The sequence below is a fragment of the Nomascus leucogenys genome, chromosome X (assembly GCF_006542625.1).
Source record: "Nomascus leucogenys isolate Asia chromosome X, Asia_NLE_v1, whole genome shotgun sequence".
Classification (NCBI taxonomy): Eukaryota; Metazoa; Chordata; class Mammalia; order Primates; family Hylobatidae; genus Nomascus; species Nomascus leucogenys.
The window spans coordinates 49,821,906-49,837,721 of NC_044406.1; the positions used below are offsets into that span (position 1 = coordinate 49,821,906).

The following is a 15,816-nucleotide window of genomic DNA, read 5'->3' on the forward strand; positions in this document are numbered from 1 at the left end:
TCTCAAAAATAAGTGGGGTGGGGACCTTAATTCTAAAAACTGAAAACTGTTATTCTGGTATGAGCAGTTCCGCAAATATTCGGGTATGAACAGTTCCACAAATAATAAGTGAAGTGATTTTGATCTTACATATTGATTTTACAAATCAATTAATTTGTGATTTTTTTTTTAAGAAATACATATATAAGCCAGGCACGGTGGCTCACACCTATAATCCCAGCACTTTGAGAGGCTGAAGCGGGCGGATCACCTGAGGTCAGGAGTTCGAGACCAGCCTGACCAACATGGAGAAACGCCATTTCTACTAAAAAAAATACAAAATTAGCTGGGCATGGTGGCACATGTTTGTAATCCCAGCTACTCGGGAGGCTGAGGCAGGATAATTGCTTGAACCTGGGAGGCGGAGGTTGCAGTGAGCCGAGGTTGCACCATTGCACTCCAGCCTGAGCAACAAGAGCGAAATTCTATCTCAAAAAAAAAAAAGAAAAGAAAAGAAACACATATATAGATATATGTTGTTTTTTCTTTTTTAATTGAGACAGGGTCTCACCCTGTTCCCCAGGCTGGTCTCAAACTCCTGGACTGAAGCAATCCTCCCACCTTGGCCTCCCAAAGTGCTGGGATTACCAGTGTGAGCCACCATGTCCAACCAGTTTATGATTCTGAAATGTAGAATTTATTACTTCCTGTTGGGCAATAGATTTTGAAAATTATGTACATTTAAGACCATCTTTATAAAATACTTTTACATAGACCCAAAAGAATTTCTAAGATATCTATTCCATGTAATTACTCTTAAGTATAGCTATATCTAGTACACTTACAAGTCTCATTTTTCATTTTCGCTAGAGAAAATACTGCAGCCTCTTTTAGTCATATATCCTGACTGAATATTATGAAATTAAAGGTTTTAGACCTATGTTTAGGTTATGTTTGAGTATTATATATGTATAGGCTATGCAGACTAAACTGAATGATAACTTTGGTTTTATCTATATGGAGACATATCAAAAGTTCTGATTTAATTAATCATCTCACCTAATTATCATCTAGGACCTAATTATTAAGTATAATCAACCCAAATTCTTTAACATCTCTACCTTGAAATGATTTTCTTGACTTTTGGTCATCTCTGTTCAGCCTCAACCTCTCCAAATTCTCCACCCTTTTTAGGGCTTTTGAGTTCAGTCGTCTGAATTCTAATAGGATGATTATCTTTCAAATTTCTTTGTCACACTCTATTGGTATGTTCTGGTGATACACTTTCTCCCCTCAGTATATTCCCTGTTCACTCAGGAATATGACTATGTATTACCTTGTTATTTAGGTACAAAGCCAATTATTCTATATCTGATACTTGTATATTTTGTATTTAGATGTTTTAAAATGTACCCTCCTGCCATGACTGTGTATTACCTTGTTATTTAGGTACAAAACCAATTATTTTATATCCAATACTTGTGTATTTTGTATTTAGGGTTTAAAAATGTACCCTTCTGCCATTGTGCCTATCAAACTTCATAATGCATGTTTCTGAGCTCAGGAAATACCAAAAAGGGAGTATTCGGTTTTTGGCTTTTGTCTTAAAGTCAGCAATACATCTTTGTTCAGCTCTTGTGTTCCTCAATAACTTTGTTCCCTCCTTAAGCGCATTCAGTAGTTAAACTTAGCAGAAATCTGACCTAACCATTTTCTTGTTTTCCACTTCTTTAAATGCCACACAGAATCATCTAGCCAGAAGCATTCCATTTTGATGTTTGATATATTGACATTTCAAGAAAACTATAATTATGATTAAGAATTCTTTCTAGTTCTTAACTACAAATTAAAAACTTGTGGTGCTCTTTTTCTCTGAATTTATAATCTGCCTTCTCCTTTCTAGGTTAATTTGCTTGATAGAAAATTACAACTTTAATATTATTTATCTTAACAGATTGTGAATAGTCTAACTCAAAAGTATTATGTTTCACCCTTAAAAGATACTAAATTATACCTTCTAAATTAAAGCAGGTAGAAAACTTCTTTGTCAAGGGTTTAATAAACCAGAAAGTTTGAAGAACTACTTCTATAAAATCTGATTTTTTAATTGTTGTATTACATTATTGCTATCGATGAGCAATATTACATTAGCAATCAATAGCAATAATGTAATACAGGGGTTGGCAAACTATGACCTGGGGGTCAAATCCAACCCACTGCCTATTCTTGTATATAAAGTTTTATTAGAACATAGCAAAGTACATTAATTTGCATATTGTCTATGGCTGCTTTCACACTACAGTGGTAGAACTGAGTAGTTGCAAAAGAGACCATATGACCTTTAGAGCCTAAAATACTTACTGTCTGATTATTTACAGAAAAAAAATTGCTGACCCCTAGTATAGTAGAAATCCTTGAACTGGGGAGAGTAGTCATTAGATGTCAATTATGTCTACTCTTCATTATGTCTCTAAGTTGATAGAGACCTTAACAGGTTGCTAAGCCTCTCTGGACCTCAGTTTTCTCATCTGCAAAATGAGTCCCTTAGAATGAATAATCTCTAAGGTTGATTCTCAAACTAATAAAATTCTATGAATCCGTGACCTATTTCAGAATGATGTTGCTGTTTTACATAATGGCTTGCATTGAATATTTAAACCACCTATAGTCACTGGGTTCAGGCAACTAAGTATTAGGTGGGGCACCATGGCTTACACCTGTAATCGCAGCACTTTGGGAGGCTGAGGCCGTAAGAGTGCTTGAGCCCCAGAGTTTGAGACCAGCCTGGGCAATATAGTGAGACTCAGTTTCTATTATTTAAAAAAAAAAAAAAACTACGTAAACAAAACTGCTAGTCATAAGACAGATAAATTTAAAGCATACTACTATTGTTTCAAAAGCATTTACATCTCAGGGCTCTTTTAGATAGTGTTTTCCTAGTAGTATAGGTATTTATTATAGATCTTTGACTATAGTAGCAAGAACAGGCCTTGAAGCATATAACTAACATCTTAAGAAATACAGTTGTACTTCATTTGGAAATAAAAATAAAGCATCTCTAAAAGCCTAGTTTCCGTGTGTGGGAAACGTGATTTGATATATAAAAATTCCATTCCCACCCAGCTTTTAGGAAACATGTATAATACGTAAAGTAAAATAAGTTTTTATAAAAAGAAGAGCTCAACATTCACTACTGTTTTTTCAACATGGTAGCTATAATTCTGCATAAGAACCTTTCATGCATAACTTTAGACTTTTGGAAATCTCAAAAGTTACCTGGAATGTTAACATCAATATCACTTCTCTCTTTTTGCTCTTCCCTTTCTACAGTAAGTAAACTTTGTGGAAATATATTTTATTAATGTTTTCTGACCAGGCGCAGTGGCTCACACCTGTAATCCCAGCACTTTGGGAGGCCGAGGTGGGTGGATCGCTTGAGCACAGGAGTTCAGGACCAGCCTGGGCAACATGGTGAAACTCCATCTCTACAAAAAAATACAAAAGTTAGCCAGGCGTGGTGGCACATGCCTGTAGTCCCAGCTACTTGGGAGGCTGAGATGGGAGGATCACTTGAGCCTGAGAGGTTGAGACTGCAGAGAGCCGAGATTGTGTCATTGCACTCCAGCCTGGGCAACAGAGCGAGACCCTGTCTCAAAAAAAAAAAAATAATGTTCTCATATTAGCAGATACCTAAACACAAACAAGTTTTATCTTTCCAGAAAAATTCAAGAGTTAATATTTAAAATTTAGACTTAGACTACTTAGGTGATTTGATAAACTAACTAAATGAGTGATTCTACATAGACCAGCAAAAGGCTGTGCTCATGTTCTAGATCTTTATTAGTAGAGTTAGTAATGATATGCACTTACAGAATGCTTTACAATTTGCAAAGCACTTTCGTGAATACTTTATGACTTTTGCCAATCCTGTAAGATAAGTCCATTTTAATATTCTTTTTTTTTCTTTTTTGAGACGGAGTTTCACTTTTGTTGCCCAGGCTGGAGTGCAATGGCACGATCTCGGCTCACTGCAACCTCTGCCTCCCAGGTTCAAGCAATTCTCCTGCCTCAGCCTCCCGAGTAGCTGGAATTACAGGCATGCGCCACCACACCCGGCTAATTTTTTGTATTTTTAGTAGAGACGGGGTTTCTCCATGTTGGTCAGGCTGATCTCGAACTCCCGACCTCAGGTGATCCACCCGCCTCAGCCTCCCAAAGTGCTGGGATTACAGGCATGAGCCACCGCGCCCGGCCCGTTTTCATATTCTTACTTTACAGATAAGAAAGCCTAGAGAGGTTAAATGATTTACTCCCAAATACCACGTTCTCCCTTATAAGTGGGAACTAAGCTATGGGTACACAGAGGCATGCAGAGTAGTATAATGGACACTAGAGACTCAGAATGGGGGAGGGTGGAGGGGCAAGGGATAGAAAATCACCTGTTGGGTACACTGTACACTACTCAGAAGACAGATTCACTAAAAGTCCACACTTCACTACTGTACCATTTATCCATGTAGCCAAAAACCACTTGTACCCCTAAAGCTGTTTAAATAAAAAATAAACTAAATATGATTTACTGAAGCAGTAACTCCCAACATTTTTCCACTTTACAGTCCTAAGGGATGTCATGCACTCAAATGGCAGTGATTTCCAACTAGGAATAAGGGGAGGCTATGCATATAGCTTAAAACAGTATATGTAGTTGATTCTGTTGTGTGGCCTGATGGAGAATTACTATACAAAAGTAACACATTGTCATTGTTAAAACAAAAAGAGGGAAAAAAGATTTTAAAAAGAAAAATGACTCATAATCCTATCACCCAGAGATAATTAATGCTATTAACATTCTGGTGTATATGCAGTCTTTTATATCCATGTTAACTTTTTTACCCAAAAATGAGATTATAATATACATTGATTTTAAACCTTTTTCATGTAATTAATCACAGACATCTTTTCATTCCACTAAACACCCTTCTACAACATCATTTTATAATAACTGCAGAATATTCCATTCTGTGTTACATGTTTGAATTCAAGATGTAAGTGGTTTCATATACTTTTACAATTCCCAATTAGTATTATTCTGGTATATGCATATGTAATTTATTTCAAGGAATCTGAAATAATTTAAAAACTACCTCTCTTCTAGCCATCATCTCCTATATATTTGACTTAATGGATAATCCTTAAGATAAATAATTTGTTAAATAACTTATTTGTATTTGTGTATTTGTTTTAATAATCTATTTTTTCATCTCTTTGTTTTAGGGTGCAGTACTAGCCGCTGTGTCAAGTCACAAATTCAACTCATTCTATGGGGATCCCCCTGAAGAGTTACCAGATTTCTCCGAAGACCCTACCTCCTCAGGTAATTGGATAATTCACTTACTCATCTGTGTGAGTCATTTGGTATTTACATCCATTCTCTCCCATTGTGAATAAACTTTTTCTGTGCATTTAGTTAAATCCTCCAACGGATTCTAAGGAAGTTTGTCAGCAACCAAATCCTGTCTACATGTGTCTTGTTCCTTTTCATTTTAATACCAAAGCTGCTTTCTCCTGTGGCTCCAAAACCAACACTTCACTTTTTTTTCTTTTTACCTCAGTAATACTTCTTCCCCTTTCCACACTCTAGACCCAGCATTGCACTCCATCCAATCCAACATCCTAGTCGGTCTTTTGGGATCTTTTGATTACCTTCTCTCTCAACAAAAACTTCTGATATAAGCTTTTCCCCAGGTCAGTCGTATTAGATCAGACTGTGGGCAGCACTGCTTTGAATGGAATCTTTCAGTGTAGAGCTGTCTTGTGAGTTATCTCCTGAAACAGTTACCAAGTTCTTCTCTCTATATAAAAATCTATAACACGGCCAGGCATGGTGGCTCATGCCTGTAATCCCAGCACTTTGGGAGGCCAAGGCAGGTGGATCACCTCAGGTCACGATTTCGAGACCAGCCTGGCCAACATGGCAAAACCCCATCTCTGCAAAAATACAAAAAAATAAAATGAAATAACCAGGCGTACTGGCCTGCGCCTGTAGTCCCAGCTACTTGGGAGGCCGAGGCAGGAGAATCACTTGACCCGGGAGGCGGAGGTTGCAGTGATCCAAGATCATGCCACTGCACTCCAGCCTGGGCGATAATGCGAGACTCCGTCTCAAAAAAAAAAAAAAAAATCTGTAACACATGCATACAAGTATCCAAAGGGGAAGAACATAGAAGAGTTATTTGTTTTGATGAACTGTATATAAGTACCGCTGAAACAACCTGCCAGTGTTCACAAAATCATTTTATAAGCCAGTGCAGTGGTGTGCGTGTGTAGTCATAGCTACCCAGGAGGCTGAGGCACCCGGCTCAGGAGGATCACCTGAGCTCAGGAGTTTGAGGATGCAGTGAGCTGTGATCACACCACTGCTCTCCAACCTGGACAACAAAATGAGACCTCGCCTCTTAAAAATTAAGAGATAAAAGGCCGGGCACGGTGGCTCATGCCTGTAATCCCAGCACTTTGGGAGGCCGAGGTGGGCAGATCACAAGGTCAGGAGATCGAGACCATCCTGGCTAACACGGTGAAACCCCGTCTCTACTAAAAATACAAAAAAATTAGCCAGGCCTGGTGGTGGGCGCCTGTAGTCCCAGCTACTCGGGAGGCTGAGGCAGGAGACTGGCGTGAACCCAGCAGGCAGAGCTTGCAGTGAGCCGAGATCACGCCACTGCACTCCAGCCTGGGCAACAGAGCGAGACTCCATCTCAAAAAAAAAAAAAAAATTAAGAGATAAAAAAATAAAAAACCAAAACCATTTTATAAAATGCTCAGATTTCCATCTTACCAGTGTGATATTCTCAAGGATCATTTACTAAAAACCCATAGGGTCCATTTATACGTATATGTAAATGTGTGTGTATGTGTGTTCTGAATTTTTATTTATGCATTTTTTATTTACTTAACTCCTGAATCATGTGTCCTCTGGCCTCAGCTTTTTTTCTTTCTTTCATTAGGGTCACTCCATATTTGTCATCTTTGATTTTTGTACTCTTGGACTAGTTTCATCAATATTCATATATTACCACTGGGACTGAGGCCCTGGGCCCTTCCTAGAGCCTGAGGTTTTTGTCCCCCAGTTAGCAATGTAGGAAGAATTAATGTGCTAATGCTTCTTCCCTGTTTGTACCATGAGCATCTGTCAGTATTTATGCTTCTCCTCTCCTCTGTTTATACATGTGTGTGCACCTACACATTCACATACACACACACAGAATTTCTTACCAATTAGTATGTGCTTGTACCTTGTGCAAAATGACAAGATCTTGAGGTGATGGATACCCCATTTACCATGATGTGATCATTATGCCCATATCAAAATATCTCCTGTACCCCATAAGTACATACTATATACCCACAAAAATTTAGAACTTTTTTAAAATGACAAGATCAACTTTCCCATTCCAGAAGTTATACAGTTCCTCATTTTGACCTTTACCAATTAGGATGTGAATCTTCCTCTTTTGAGTGAAGGTGATTTCCAAAAACATTCAGAAATGGGAATCTTAGAGAAGATGACTTGGTCATTATCCAGAGCCCTTCCCACATGAAAGGCAGGGATCTAGTTGTGTTTATAGGTGTGGTCCCCAGTGCTTCTTATTGTTTCATGTCTGTCTTTTCTTCTACTCCATTTTGTTCCCTCCACCTGTAACTTCTTTTGTTAGCTGAAACCTCTGTCTTCTCTCCTCACACTCAGATTACAGTGGACCCTATTTAAGGGGAGTGGATCCAGTAATGGTTTGTATTGTCATACTGTGACTGTATGATATAATCACATGCTTATAATATATTTAGGATAAATCTCTTTGGGATTTTAGGTCAAGATCTCTACTACCATTTTCATCTTTAGAAATGGGGCTAAAGGCTGGGCATGGTGGCTCATGCCTGTAATCCCAACACTTTGGGATGCCGAGACAGGTGGATCACTTGAGTCCAGGGGTTCAAGACCAGCCTGGGCAACATAGCCAGACCCTGTCTCTACAAAATCAAAAAAAAACTAGCTGGGCCAGGTGCAGTGGCTCACGCCTGTAATCCTAGCACTTTGGGAGGCCAAGGCGGGTGGATCGTTTGATCTCAGGAGTTTCAGAACAGCCTGGGCAACGTGACAAAACCCCATGTCTACCAAAAATACAAAAATTAACCAGGTGTGGTGGCATGTGCCTGTTTGTCCCAGCTACTTGGAAGGCTGAGATGGGAAGATTGTTTGAGCCTGGGAGGCGGGGGTTGCAGTGAGCCAAGATGGCGCCACTGCATTCCAGCCTAGGTGACAGAGCCAGACCCTGTCCCCCCAACAACAACAACAACAAAATTAGGCGGGTGTGGTGGCACACACCTGTAGTTCTACCTTCTTGGGAGGCTGAGGCAAGAGGATCACTTGAGCCCAGGAGTTTGAGGCTGCAGTGAGCTATGATTTTGCCACTGTACTCCAGCCTGGACAACAGAACAAGACTCTGTCTCAAAAAAAAAAAAAAGAGCCAGGCATGGTGGCCCATGCCTGTAATCCCAACAGTTTCAGAAGCCAAGGCAGGAGGATTGCTTGAGCCTAAGAGTTTGTGACCAGCCTGGGCAACATAGGGAGACCCTCTACTTTGTAAGAAGTCAAAATATTAGCCAAGCATGGTAGCATACACCCTGTGGTCCCAGCTACTAGTGAGGCTGAGGCAGGAGGATCACTTGAGCCCAAGAGGTCAAGGCTGCAGTAAGCCGTGAGTGCATCACTGCACTCAAGTCTGGATGACAGAACAAAACCCTGTCTCAAAAAAAAGGAAAAGGGCCAGGCACAGTGGCTCACGCCTGTAATCCCAGCACTTTGGGAGGCCGAGGTGGGTGGATCACTTGAGGTCAGGAGTTCGAGACCAGCCTGGCCAACATGGTGAAACCCCCATCTCTACTAAAAATACAAAAATTAGCCAGGCGTGGTGGCCACGCGCCTGTAATCCACCTGAGGCAAGAGAATTGATTGAACCCAGGAGGCGGAGGTTGCAATGAGCCAAGATCATGCCACTGCACTCCAGTCTGGGTGACAGAGCAAGACTCCATCTCAAAAAAAAAAAAAAGGAAAGGAAAATAAAAAGAGTAATACTCTATGCATTTAGGAAAATATGAATATTTAAAATAACAGTTTAAAAACTTGTCATCTAGTAAGAAGTCAAACATGTTTAGGTATATTGTTTACGATCTAAAACAAGTTTTCTATACATGATAATTTTCTATTTTGATTATTGAAATTCATACATTATGCATTTACTAGAATTCATTTAATCTTATGATGAACTGTGTATTGCTTGACGTGGGGCTGGGCACGGTGGTTCACTCCTGTAATCCCAATACTTTGGGAGGTGGAAGTGGGTGGATCACTTGAGGTCAGGAGTTCGAGACCATCCTGGCCAACATGGCGAAACCCCGTCTCTACTAAAAATACAAAAATTAGCTGGGCGTGATGGCATGTGCCTGTAGTCCTAGCTACCAGGAGGGTAGGGAGCCAGGGCTGAGGTAGGAGAATCACTTGAGCCCAGGAGGCAGAGGTTGCAATGAGCTGAGATTGCACCACTGTACTCCAGCCTGGGTGGTAGAGTGAGACCCCATCTCAAAAAAAAATAAAAAATAAAAATTCAAAGTCGAAATATTCTTTTCTCATATTTCAAATCAAATAATTCAGAATCAGAACCCAACATTTGATGTCTGAAATCCCAAACAGTTCCAGTGATTGTACTCATGGAACATGAGGGCTCACTTTGGGGTCGGCTGGGGGACCATGCTTCTGGTGGCTCATGTAGTGGGCCGAACTGTGGCTTGATAACCTGCTTGTTCTAAAATCATACTGTTTGTTGTTTGTCCATATGCTGCCTTCCTCCTAGGACTTCTAGCAGCAGAAAGTAGGTATCCCTTTGTTTTCCTTTAAGGTGTATCTTTTATGCAAAAGTGTTTGGCTTTGCATGGTTCGTAATCAGCTTGACTTTTTCCTTGGCTGTTTGTGTGTAGTTGTTTAAGTATTAATTTTAACACTGCCTGGTCATAAAATTAAAACTTGGATATATTGATTTTTGAGGCATTGTTGCACAAACAATATTAACTTCTCACTTCTTTCATAAGAGGAAAAAAGACAGTGTTAAAATTTCAACCGCACTTAATACTTCACATCTGAATTTCACATACGAATACATTAATTCTGGGGAAAGAGGAAAGAGTAACATTTGTTTTAGAGTTTGCTTTCAAGAAAACTTTCAGGGTAAGTGAATTTTTCTTTGACAATTACATCACCTATAAGTGGTCTTTATTGCTTCCTGTTACTGCGTCCATTTTCAGTTTATTTGGAGCTGTGAAATAAATTCTGAAATCATATCTCTTAACTTTTACCATCAGATAGAACATTTATAAGGAATAATGTAATGGCTAGATTTTAATTACAAAGGGGCATAATTTGAGTATGGGAGAAAATTAAAATGTAAGAAATGTACACACAGTTGAGTACACGTAAAACTGAGGCAATCTGAATAAGATGGGTGGATTGTATCAATGTCAGTATTCTGGTTATGATAATATACTATAGTTTTGTAAAATGTTACCAACAGGGGAACTGAGCAAAGAATACAAGAGATCTCTCTGTATTATTTCTTACAAGTGCATGTGAATCTACAATTATCTCAATAAAAATTCTAATTAAAAAATAAACCTTTACCTCAAAGATAAATGAGAAAGTCTGGGTACTAATGATTGAATTCATTTTCACATTTTCTTACATTAGTTATCTGTAGCTCAAATTGCAGCTGATTTAATATAAATCTTATAGTATATTAGTTACCTATTGTTGGGTAATGAATTACCTTAAAACAGCAGTTGTCATCTCACAGTTTCTGTGGGTCAGGAATCTGGGCGTGGCTTAGCTGTGTGCCTCTGGCTCCAGATCTCTCATGAGATTGTGGTCCAGTGCTGCTGTCTCACCGGAAGGCACAACTGCAGGAGGAATCCTCTTCCAAGCTCACTCACATGGTTGTTGCCAGGCTTCAGTTCCTTACTGGCTGTGGTCCTCTTCACAGGGCTGGCTGTTCACAGCATGGCAGCTCATTTCCCAGCACGAAAGATAAAAGAGGGGGGCAAAAGTGAGAGAGAGTGCCGAAGACTGAAGACACAGTCTTTACAGCCTAATCTCATAGTGACATCTTATCACTTCTGCGCTATTCTGTTCATTAGAAATGAGTCAGTAAGTCCAGCCTGCACTCCAGGGGAGGGGATTGATTACACAAGGGTGGAAATACCAGGAGACCAGGTTACTGGAGCCCATCTTAGAGGCTGCCCACCACGTACAAATTAATAACTGTTAAAATGTAAGATTCTTCCCATCTAGATTTAGCGTTCCTCTTTTTTTTTTTTTTTTTTTTTATCAGCCAACCTGTCATGTTACTTGAGAATGGGCATCTTGGATGTATCAGTAGTGATTTTCCTTAGTTGTAAAGCTTTACACGAGTGGGTACTTAATAGCAGAATGTTATTAAAGTACTTTGAAAAATTTGTGCTCGAAGATGTTTCTATTTGGAAGCATAGACTATTTTAATAATCATAATGGCATTAGAGATTATAACATCTATATGCTGACAAAATACATATGCAGAGTTTACTTCCTTTAATAAATTTCAGGGTATCTGTACCATAATCTACATATGGAGAATCTAAAGCATGTATCACCATATGTAAGTTTTCATAACTTGAGTCGGATATGGCACAGATGCTTATGTCCAAAATACAGTTTCCATTACAAGATTCATTATTGCTTATAACTTGATTGATAACAAAGATTTTGCTTTGTGCAGTGAGAATAAAAGGTATTGAACAGGGTGTGGTGATAGAGGGAAGAGATTGGCTGCAAAGGGACAAGAGAGAACTTTTTTGAAGTGATGACAGTGTACAGTTAAATGGCGAATTTTAACTTAAAGCAGTATACCTTAGTAAGCAGATTTTTTTTAAAAAGTATTGTGCTTGCAAGGAGGGGCTTTGATTGAGTAGGTGATAATGTGTGTGTGTGTAGTAATATAATGTATTAATTGATCACTAATATAATAGAAAACGTATTGATTACTCTTAGAAGAAGCTAGGCTAGATTCAGATTCTAGATTTGCTCAGTGATGCTGAGTTTCATAGCTATACATTGTAAATTAAGAAATACACACACATTGAGAATTTAATGTGTTATTTTGTGAAAATCTGAGAAGCAGGAATGGGATTTAATGATCTCAACTGTCATCCATCTGAAAAACCTAACTTGTGATTTTAAATAAGATGGCATACTGCCTTCCACTATTCCCTTTTAAAAACAGGAAATGTCCCTGCTTTTATCTTTATGAAGTTTTATTTATGAATAAAGTTTGTACTATTTTTTTAAAAAAGAAATATACACACAAATCTTTATTGAAACAATTACAGTGAAAACCTGGGTATATCAAAACTCATTGAATGGTACACTTAAGATTTGTGTATTTCATTCTATGTAAATTTTACCTCAGAGAAAAATAAGCATTGCAATCTTTGCTGAAGTCTTTAAGGGTGAAGTGTACTAATGCTGGCCACTCTGCCATTTAATTTGAAATGAATGAAAAGTACATGAACTGATGGATAGATGGGTAGACATGTGATAAAGCAAATACAGCAAACTGTCAACATATGTAGGATCTAGGTGGCGGGCACGATTCTTTCAAACTTTCTGTATGTTTGAAGCTTTTCGTAGTAAAATGTAAGGGGAAAAACTTTTAGACATACTCAGCCTCCTTTAACACTGAGAACTTTTTAGTCTAAACATTTGTTTATTTTTCTGTCTTCCTTTTGGGCTATTTTTACTTGGTCAACCTTTTTATGAGACTTCCACTCTTGTAATGAGATTATTCTAGACTCAAAGCTTTTGTTGACCTTAAAAGCATATTTCTCTTTAAAGAAATAGAAACATTTTTTAAACAGTTGACATATTTATGCTTTTTTTGACTATTATTTCATAATAGTAGCAGAAAACTTTTGAAAAACTTGTTTGTACTGGTGAGATTATTTGAAAAAGTAGAAGTATTCAAAGTTAAAATGTGCAGGCCAGTCATGGTGGCTCATGCCTTGCCAGCACTTTGAGAGGCTGGGGTGGGAGGATTGCTTGAGGCCAGGAGATTGAGATCAGCCTGCACAACATAGTGAGATCCTATCTCTATTTAAAAAAAAAAAAAGTGTGATTATAAACCTGATTTTTAGATACGAACTTTATTGCCAAATGATTATGAAAACAAAATACTATTCTGAAGGCAGGGCATTATAGTATCTAATAAGCTCATGAATGTGGAAGTTTGGACCAAGGGCTAGGAAAAAACCTTATATGGTAAATCAAGTTGAGATTAAAGAGAGAATAGAAATTAGACATCACGCCTGTAATCCCAGCACTTTGGGAGGCCGAGGCGGGTGGATCACGAGGTCAGGAGTTTGAGACCATCCTGGCTAACATGGTGAAACCCCCTCTCTACTAAAAATAGAAAAAAAAATTAGCCAGGTGTGGTGGCAGGTGCCTGTAGTCCCAGCTACTCGGGAGGCTGAGGCAGGAGAATGGCATGAACCTGGGAGGTGGAGCTTGCAGTGAGCCGAGATCACACCACTGCCCTCCAGCCTAGGCGACAGAGTGAGACTCCGTCTCAAAAAAAAAAAAAAGAAATTGGACATCACTTCATTACCAAATGCAAATCATTCTGGTGCATTGCTGAGGATAAAACATGATTTTGGAGGTGGGGGACAGTCTGTTATGGAAGGAACACTGAATTAGGAGTCAGAGACCTGGGTTCTAGGATTTGATCTTCTGCTCATTGCCTGTGGGCCTTGGAAAGATTATTTAACCCTACTGAGCCTCTGGTTTTTCAAATATAAAAACACTTGCTGACCAAGCACGGTGGCTCAATGCCTATAATCCCAGCACTTTGGGAGGCTGAGACAGGAGGATTGCTTGAGCCCAGGAATTTGAGAATAGCCTGGGCAACAGAGAGAGACCGCCATCTCTACAAAAAACTTTTTAAAAAATTAGCCAGGCATGGTAGCGTGCCTGTAGTCCCAACTGTTTGGAAGGCTGAGGTGGAAGGATTGCTCAAGCCCAGAAGGTCGAGGCTGCAGTGAGCCAGGATCACGCCACTGCACTCCAGCCTAGGCGACAGAGCAAGATCCTGTCTCAAAACAAAAAACACTTGCCTGCAGAGACAGGGTTATTGTGGAATCACATAAGGTAGTAAGTGTAAAAGCACTTTGGAAATTATAAGCTGTTAATACAAATATAAGTATTAAAATAATTTCAAATGTGGCTTTAAGGAAACAGTACTATAAAAGAAATTGTTTTCTGTGGTTAAGTCTATCTCATACTTTGTTTTCAATTCTTCAGAATTTACTCAGAAAAAAATCATTTTAATCAAGGGCCATTTTATGAAGTGTCTTGGTACAAAGCACTCTGCAAAGTACACCCCAGAATACAGAGGTAAATAGGACACCTACAGTCCTGCCATTAAATCGACTGCCCTCTGAGGTGAACTTGTATACTTTTTATTGATTGATTTTGTTTTCAACATAGTTACAAGTTTATTCAGAGGTTTTATAGTAAAAACAGCCTTTTTAGTCTTTGAGAAAAATAGTTATTTTATATGTGACAGTATTGATCTACAAAATGAAAACTAGTAACATCTTAATTAGCCTGTGCTGCATGTGTTATATTAATAATCACTACTGCCTCGGGGTTTAAAATCTAAATAAAACAAATAGCAATGGAAAAGCCCGAGAAGTGTCTTTGTGTCTATTTATATCTTATAATGAATTGAAACACCATGGGATTTTTAGATGGTTGGTACTGAACTACAGATATCAATTATACACACATCTATCCAACCAAGAGTGTGTTCTGTGGTTCTGTTTGTCATACCCAAAGAAAGAAATAACGGAACTAGAACAGGTGTTAATGGAAGGTGTTAAAATGATCAAGGGTGAAGACAGATTTTGAGGTTAAGCCAAAAATATGTATTTATTCCATTTGAAAAGATGAAGGAGAAATGGAATAAAAACTCTAATTTTTCTACGTAATTACAGAAACTTAAAAATAGGGGCACTTTTCAGAGCTTGAAATAGACAACTTGAGTACAACTAGGGAAATGCTTCTTTTCATGATTGAGAGCCCATCAAGTTAATCATATTTGGGTACAAGATAAGACTATAAATCAGTTCAGAAGAGGTGACAGATCCAAGGAGGTTTAATAGACCTGTTGGAATTGTGGCTCTTGCCTACTCTAAATGCCTGCTAGCAGATGCCTTTGTGCTTTCCAGCAAAGTATCTGCTGGTCCTGTCAACACAGCTTTGATCCTGTGTGGGGGTGGTGAATTCCTGCTCATCCACCTCTCTGCGGCTCCCCAACTCCTCCCTAGGCAGCCTGTGTGTCAGTCTGTTTTTACCTCTTCTATATCATTTACTTCAGGGTATAATATGCCTACTTCACACACCAGTCTGAGAGCCCCTTCCTCAGGGCCAGTGATCATATCTCTGATTTCTCTGAAGCCCTTGCCTAGTACCTAGCAAAAAGCAGGAATATTGAATAAAGATTTTGGGGCCAGGCGCTGTGGCTCACGCCAGTAATCCCAACACTTTGGGAGGCCGAGGTGGGTGGATCACCCAAGGTCAGGAGTTCGAGACCAGCCTGGCCAACATGGTGAAACCCCATCTCTACTAAAAACACAAAAAATTAGCTGGGTGTGGTGGTGTGCGCCTGTAATCCCAGCTACTTGGAAGGCTGAGGCAGGAGAATT

The 15,816-nt window shown here is 39.0% G+C and overlaps 1 protein-coding gene across 11 annotated transcripts in view; it reads left to right on the top strand.

Moving 5' to 3' along the window:
• Window positions 1–15,816, top strand: part of CASK (calcium/calmodulin dependent serine protein kinase) — a 429,188-nt gene that overhangs the window by 312,249 nt on the left and 101,123 nt on the right. For 7 of the 11 annotated variants that reach the window (XM_030806416.1, XM_030806420.1, XM_030806417.1 and 4 more), the window contains exons 10-11: window positions 5,254–5,353; window positions 9,885–9,902. In XM_030806416.1, the coding sequence (XP_030662276.1) occupies window positions 5,254–5,353; window positions 9,885–9,902 (118 nt within the window). The remainder of the gene's footprint in view (window positions 1–5,253; window positions 5,354–9,884; window positions 9,903–15,816) is intronic. The other 4 variants (XM_030806425.1, XM_030806418.1, XM_030806421.1 and 1 more) reach the window with 1 other exon arrangement.